The sequence below is a fragment of the Hesperophylax consimilis genome, chromosome 9 (genome assembly GCF_061612785.1).
Source record: "Hesperophylax consimilis isolate HC1 chromosome 9, BYU_Hcon_1.0, whole genome shotgun sequence".
Classification (NCBI taxonomy): Eukaryota; Metazoa; Arthropoda; class Insecta; order Trichoptera; family Limnephilidae; genus Hesperophylax; species Hesperophylax consimilis.
The window spans coordinates 25,727,404-25,735,226 of record NC_142844.1 but is presented as its reverse complement, the minus strand read 5'-3'; the positions used below and the strand labels follow the sequence as shown (position 1 = coordinate 25,735,226).

Here is a 7,823-nt window from a genome sequence, read left to right as displayed (position 1 = left end):
AGACGTAGTAGCTGTATATTATATAATTTAATAACTAAAATAATTAAATTAGAGCTATTTATGAAAGAGATATGAATTCTTTAAAGTATCTAACCTTAATATTTAAAGCATAACTTAATGAAAAGTGTTTTGAAAAGAAATGCTCAAATCCATTATGACAAGTAACAAGGAATGTGGAAGAAACCTGGAAAAATGTCAAATGTTAAATTAAGATCAGCAAATCTTTCGGTATTTTGGTTCGTACAAATTTCATTAGTCATTATAAAAATCTTATCGTTTACCAGTTTTACCACCGCAAATATTATTGTAATAGAGAGCTTCCATCTTTTGATGATAGAAATATTAACAAGCGGAGTAGGTACCTAACAAGTCAAAATTTAAAAAAATCGTTAAACGGATAGCCAAATATTTGCAATGAACAATAAAAATACAAAGGCCCTGAGCTAATATATTTTCGATCAACAATTTATTTTTAATTATATCAATGATAATATTTACAACAACACCTTGACATTTATATTCATGGAAATATTTGTTAAGCACCATTCAATGATTTATCCATGATTTATCATACACCGGCAATTAATATTCAAGACCAGTGGCGGACTAAGCCCGTCAGAGGCCCGGGGCGGCAAAGATGAATGAGCCCCCCCCCCCTAGTTTAAGAAGTTCATGTAATTTTACAAGCTTTTTATTTACTTCACATTTGTATATATAAGTGATTAAGTTTTTTAAGCGCAAAAAAACATCCAATTTGCACACACCAAGTCTTAAACTCTTTGAAAATCCAGTCACTATGGCCAGGGCCGTATTATGCGTAAGGCAGTGTAGGCAACTGCCTAGAGGCCCCGCATCAGGTAGGGGCCCCTTTACCCTAGGGTAAAGGCCCCTACCCGATGGTAACTAAAGGTAAATGGTGCCTGCAAATCGGATATATTGTTTGTTTAACATGTTGTCAATCAGGTTGAAAAACGTGTTAAAAAAGTTTCGAGCAAAACGCATTCAAAGTTTTGCTGAAGGATAATTCAACATACAAATTGTTTCAAACGGTTTCACATAAACATAAAATTATCTATCTCCGTCAATTTTTCGAATTTTTTTTAAACATTTTGTGAGAGCATTCTTAGCAAGCGCATCTTTCAATAAATTAAATTTAAAAGAGTCAATTTTTTATAGTATCATTGTGCCTTAACCCTAGAAGCCTAATCTATTATATAGGTACATAAAGCCTTAACATACGTCTCAGAGGCGTACACATGTAAATGACAGCCAGTAGGACAAAATATACCTACTTGTGCCCTATTTTTCGATGAAAAGTTAAGGTTGGTATGTAAACTAATAATAAAACATATTTTTATCGATGAAAACTACCATCACAGGTATTTATTACAACGAATCAAAACATTATGCTTACATAGCATAGTCCAGTGGTAACGCATTGGACTGCCATTCCGAAGGTCGCGGGTTCGAACCCGGCGTGCGCAAATAAATTTTATTTGATTGATTTGTGTTATTTCACAATTAATTAATTAAAATAATATATAGTATATTTGCGGCACGTTCCAGAGTGGAAGATACTACCAGTATCGCCCTGGTGTAAGACCACCATTCAGAATTGAAACGTTGCTCCAAATGGCTTTAGCCGTGTTTAGTGACTAGATCTGAATAGCCAGGTACTTCCCCAGCTTCCTCTTTCCCTTCCCCACTTACCTTCAGCCTCACAACATCCCCCAATTGGGGATGCCATAGTCTCACTGGCTCCAGACGGGAGCAGTTGGGACTCTTGTGAGGTATTCACTATTAAAAAAAAAAAAAAAAAAAAAAAACATTCAAACAAAAAAAATTATCTTCTTAAAAATTAACCTGAACATATGTTTTTTTTTAAATAATCATATATTTTTTAAGATTTATTTCTTATTCTTGGGGCAAACATTAAAAGTAATCATGCTTTTAATTACTAGCTATAATTTTAGAGCAATCTACGCAGACATCAACTTTGTGCTCAGAAAATACTGACTTTTTGCACTTACAGCACACTAATTTCGACATTCTCTTTTTTTTAGCAGCAAAAATTGCAGTATTTACGTTTTTTGGTTCTCCTGCCTGGAGTTTATTACCTGAATCGGTAGGTTTTGCGAGAATTCGGCTTATATTTTTAAGTCGGAGTTTCAAGTCTGAATCCAAGAATTGACCGAATCTGTGCTGAGTTGTTTAATGAATTCTCTTATAAATAGACTCGTCCCAGATGTGACCGTTTCCTTTTCTGATTTTTCTGTTTCAGATTTTCGTTTAGAAATCACTAATATTGTCTTCAATATTTAAATATTACAATTTGAGGTTTTACTCAATAAAAGTTATTCCGAAAAATAAAAAAAAAAGTGGGTGTGTCAAGCCTACGCAAGACAGAAGTGAAACTTCTAGTATTCCTCTCTCTCTATTTTCATTTCATCAAAAATTAAATGAATTAATTAAATGAACTACAACTATAAATGTAAATGTAAACGCAACACAAAACGCGAACACAACTTATCACAGCGGGAGCACGCTGCTAACTGATTCACTGGCCGTGGTGGGCGTGGCCGCGCAAGTGCGCTACCGGCCGACCTGCTAAACCGAACTCGTATCTCGCTCGTAACTCAAAGCAAAACGTTCGTGAGCGGCTCCCCCACCTCAACAAGCGCATATGGTGAGAGAGGGACAGTGAACGGTGAGCGGTGGTGGGGGTACCCGCATTTTCGTGTCGATCCTGACTCGGTTTTACTCCGTCCCCGAATTACGCGCCTAAAGAAGTTTCACTTCAAAAAGAATTCTCTTTTGTTTGAGAGTTTATTTTATCATGTTGTGGCCATAAATTACAGCAGAATTGACAAAAGTCATGTTTAAGATGCCATAGAAAACAGCCATTGACCATCTATTAGTTTTGCGGTTGCACGACATTGAGGCGCACATTTGATCAAATAAATCTACTCCTCATTTTGTTTGGTTCTAGAAATGAATCATGTCTGGTTTGCCACTTGAATTATTAATTATTGCATTTTCTCACATTAAGATAAAAGTAAAACCATATTTGCAGGTTTTGGATTGTACGATAGAAGTATCAAAGGGCCATCAAAACAAAACGTAGAACTGCCAACATGTCGAGATCTCGAGTTCTTCAATTGTTCGTGGATTTCCCGCCTATTTCATCGGAAAGTGCCCACTAAATTTAATTTGTAATTTGAGCTGGTCCTTGAGAGGTGCGGACTTTATTTATAGCTGAAGTTCTGTGAGATGATTGGCCCTTATTAGTTGACCAAACATCCCGCGTCCATTTTTACCGCGAAGAGTATATCCAGGTACACGATAAATTCGCCCTGAGTTGGCAGATTACGAAGCATGAGCAGAATCAGATGCTAGGTCAGCTACTGCAATTTTGAGTCGGCTTCTTCAGTAGGAGTAGATGATTGTGAAGGGAAAGCCTCTTCAGTTACATAGTTATTCTCATCTTCGCTTTGAATGTCGTCCACAAACTGGCTGTCCTCGTCTCCAGAAGCTGATTCTCCCAGAGAAAGACTATCTTCATGGTCTAAGATTATCAAAATATCGTTACTGTTTAATATATTAGACCAGTGATACTCAACCTTTTTCTTCTGCGGGCCACATTCATATGTTTGTAAAGCTACGCGGGCCGCTACTGGTCGGTGTTGCCAAAACGGTGTGAGCTTGATTCCCCCTTTTATTATTCGAAATCCATGGGGGGGGGGTTGTTAGAGAATTTCTGTAAAATAATAATTCCCCACGATAAAAGTTCAAAATGAGTGCTCCCCACAAAATATTTGAAATCCATGGGGGGGGGGTTGTTACAGAACTTCGCTGAAAAAAAATTCCGCACAGCCAAAAACATCATGTGTAATTCCCCACAACAATTTTTCGAAATCCATGGGGGGGGGGGGTAGCTACGGAATTCCATTTTCGAAAATTTCCAACTGTCAAAAATTTATGTATTGCCACGAGAAAAATTATTTGCGCGCATATTTGTCTGTCAAATCTTTGTTTTTTAGAGATCTAGCGTGTGCAGTAATATTATATAGATAGTTTATTATACTTATACTATCCTCTTCGGGTTTCAATTTCTGTACATCAAAATCGCAATTAATCTCAAATTAACGTGATATAGAATGCCAGATTTTGTAAATGTTCCTGATATTAAATGTATTGAGGGCCGCACAAAATAGCTCGGCGGGCCGCAGGTTGAGTATGACTGTATTAGACCATTTGGTATCTGAAACAATGCCATAATAAACATAAAATGGACCAAAAATTAAAATCACATAATCTTAGTTAAAAGTTACACAAAGCCTAAACATACGTCTCGCAGGCGTACTATACCTCAAAAACTCAAAAATGGCTGGACTTACCTTAGTGATACAGGTACCATCGGCGAGCTCCCGTCGGCCACTGGGTTGGTTAAAGAGTACGAGGCGCTAACTTCAACCGTTAGAAAGAGAAATAGAATTTAAGATTGTGTGTACGCCTGGCAGGCGTAGATAAGGCTTCTAGGGTTAAAGCCTTGTTTAGGATTTGATCAAGGGAACATGGATCCCGGGCCCCCCAGGATCGGGGTCCCGGGGAGAGCCGCCCCCCCCCCCCCTTAGTCCGCCACTGTTCAAGACCTTTGTGAAAAAGGTTAAGGTAAACAAATAATAAAAAAAAAATCCTTTGTTACATTTTAAAAATGGAATATTGGGAAATCGCTCTTCTAACTGTTGGTGAAAGTTCCTACCCAAGTTGCGTTACGATTTATTTTGTTTAGCACCTTCCATTTTCAAAGATATATATATAAAATGTTTGTGATATAAGTGCACTTTTCAGGTTTCCAAGCGGTGCCTGAAACAGCGAAAAAAGATGCTTCAAAGCAGTGTTACCCGAGGGTTGAAAGTCAACCAAGAACTTTTCTGTGTTTCAAAACATTTTGGAGAACGTTTCGTCAACAGAACATTGAATGTAACTCGATGGATAAAGCAGTGCCCACAACATTATATGTCAGTATAGTTATATTTATTAAGTTATGGAGTAAAAAAAGAAATAAAAATACACAACATGAAAAATTACTTGTCCACGTTTTGAAAATTGATTTTCTTAGTCCTAGGCTTAACAGAAAAATTTTTATACTTAAATAAGGTATTGTACAAACAAAAATTCGTTTTATTTAAATAATATAATATTGTTTATGAAAAGTAAAAAATAAATGTTGTTTCCCTCAAATGTCAATAAAGTGTCAAGCCACTGAATAATAACCATGGAAACGGTCTGGCGTTGGCGTCATCTTGGCAGCCATTTTTGTGCTACCGTTTGGACAAAGTTTTTTTATTCGTATGCTAAGTCCTCTCTTGGTGTATTTTATTTAGTTATTGGGTTTACTTGACAATGTGTTTGGAATGCAAATCATGTGGAAACTGAGGTAATAAACTTGTAAGTATACAACAACGTAAACATATTTGTTGATTCTGTAGCATAAATTAAAATTAAATCAAAAAAGATTTCATTCCAATTTTGAAGTTACAAAACTAATAATGTTGACATATGAAAAATAGTTTCAGTGTTTAGGACTGAATAAATCTTAAAAATGTTAAGTTGGTATTTTTCTTATGCAACAGAAAACAACAAAACTTGCTGCTGTTTTCAGACTGTTCTAACGTCAATGCAGATTTTAAGGTTATGTGTTTGATTGATTGAGTTAAATTTGAAAGTAATATATCAAACTCAAAATGTTTGCGAGTTTAACCCAAAAACTCGGTATAACAACGACTGCTTTTCGAAGATTTTGCACTGCCGCTTTACCGAATGCTGAAAAGACTCTCCCGCTAACGGTCACACATAAAAAATGGGATTTTCCGCCGAATTATATGAAACCCCGCCAGGTATGGATCGAAAATATGGATACAGCGGAAGAAGCTAAGCTTGGAATTCTCGATTTGCATCCACAGATATTTGCGGCTAATCCCCGTATCGACATCATACACCAGAATGTAGTTTGGCAAATGAAATATCGCTGGGTTCGTTATGCACACACGAAAAACCGAGCCGAAGTCAGGGGAGGAGGAAAAAAACCTTACGCCCAGAAAGGTTCGGGTAGAGCTCGTCATGGCTCCATCAGATCACCCTTGTGGCGAGGAGGTGGTGTGGTCCACGGCCCCAGGGCCTTCACAACCCATTTCTTCATGCTCCCCTTCTACAATAGGCTTCAAGGGTTAATTTCTACACTGTCGATCAAATTGGCCCAGGACGATTTACACATTGTTAACAATCTGGAGATTCCATCAGATGCTCAAAGTTACATGGAAAATCTTGTTGAATCAAGGAATTGGGGACCTTCCGTGCTCTTTATTGATGAGTATGTATAAAATATTCATTTTTATCTGTGATTCATGTCTTTTATGACAATTGTTCTCAATGCTATAATACAGGGTAAATATTTCCCTAAATAACGGAAATTATACTTCCTTTCTACTTAATTACTACAAGAAGCAACAATTTACTTTGGGATAGATGGTAAAAGATGCATCTTAACCTGTTAACCGGGCAGGACGTATATATATAGGTCAAACGTAAACAGTATGGGTAGGACGTATGAATACGTCCTTGAAATATATGTTGCGCCCTGGAACGAGCGGGACGTATATTTCCCAGCATATCACACGGAAATTGAGTTTTTTTATTTTTAAATCTTTTAATTTTTTAAATTCAATGTTTCTCTTTTATCTGTGTGCTTTTATTTATTGTTCTGTAATTATAACCTTTTTTATATTTTTTGTAATCTTTATAATTGTTTGTAAATATTCTATTTTTTTAATTAGATGTTTTAATTTTTTTTGATGCATAAATAAAAATATGAAATTATGTCCACTGGGCGTGACGTATTGATACGTCCTAGTGAACTAGTTCGCGCACGTTATATGCTGCGTAATTCAAAACTGACCTCCCCGGTTAACAGGTTAATTCAAATTTTATTCAATGTTCTAAATTTAGCTTTTAAAACAATCCCTTTGCAATTATTTTGAATGGAGTGACACTTGCAAAAGTTTAGCTTCAATATAATATGCATAAATTACTTAGTTAACCCAAATGAAGAACCCGTTTTGTGCATTTAAATAGTCGTTTCTTGCAGTAAATGTTGAAACAGTGTAATTTCCATAATCTGTGCCTAAAAGTGTAGCGGTTAGAGAAATAATTACCTAACACAGAAATAGAAAAAGGAGTTCTCACCTTTCGCTTACGTTTAAAATTAATAATATGTCAATCAAAACTAACACTAGACCTTGTAATGATAAAAAAAAATGTAACATCATTCGCATATAAATTTGCAGTTTTCTTCTCAGCTTTTTCGAAGAGTTCAATACTAACTTTGTTGTGAGTTTTATTCTCCAAGAAACATTAATAATTGTGTCCTAAACTACTAAATTCATTTTTTAAATAAATATTGATGTATACAGTGACATTTTAATTTTAAAAAGATCCCAAATAAATTATTTATTGTTTATTTTCAGTACCGACATAATGCCGCAGAACATAACCTTAGCTACCGACACCCTGGGCCACATCAACATGATGCCTGCCTACAGCCTGAATGTCTACTCTATGCTGAAACATGACACCCTGGTCCTTACTACTGCAGCCGTTGACCGAATTGAAAAGAAACTGCTGGAACATTCTAACCTGATGGATTCGTACAGTGTTCAACAAAAATTCAAACCTAACCAAGTCTAGTAATAATAAAATTATTATCTTTAAATGTCATAATTTTTAATAAATCATTAGTAGTGTTACTTATTTCCTTTTTTTCT

At 35.9% G+C, this 7,823-nt stretch overlaps 1 protein-coding gene across 2 annotated transcripts; it reads left to right on the top strand.

Annotated features, from left to right (window-relative positions):
• The first annotated feature begins 5,350 nt into the window (after nt 1-5,350).
• Nucleotides 5,351-7,823, top strand: LOC149421123 (large ribosomal subunit protein uL4m-like). Of its 2 annotated transcripts, XM_089635378.1 has the most exons (3): nt 5,351-5,451; nt 5,666-6,373; nt 7,527-7,823. In XM_089635378.1, exons 2-3 carry the CDS (start codon nt 5,748-5,750, stop codon nt 7,744-7,746), a joined length of 846 nt encoding a protein of 281 aa, XP_089491504.1. In that variant the 5' UTR covers nt 5,351-5,451; nt 5,666-5,747; the 3' UTR covers nt 7,747-7,823. The 2 variants fall into 2 exon arrangements, with proteins under 2 accessions (XP_089491504.1, XP_089491503.1); XM_089635377.1 differs by lacking the exon at nt 5,351-5,451 and having other exon boundaries at nt 5,641-6,373.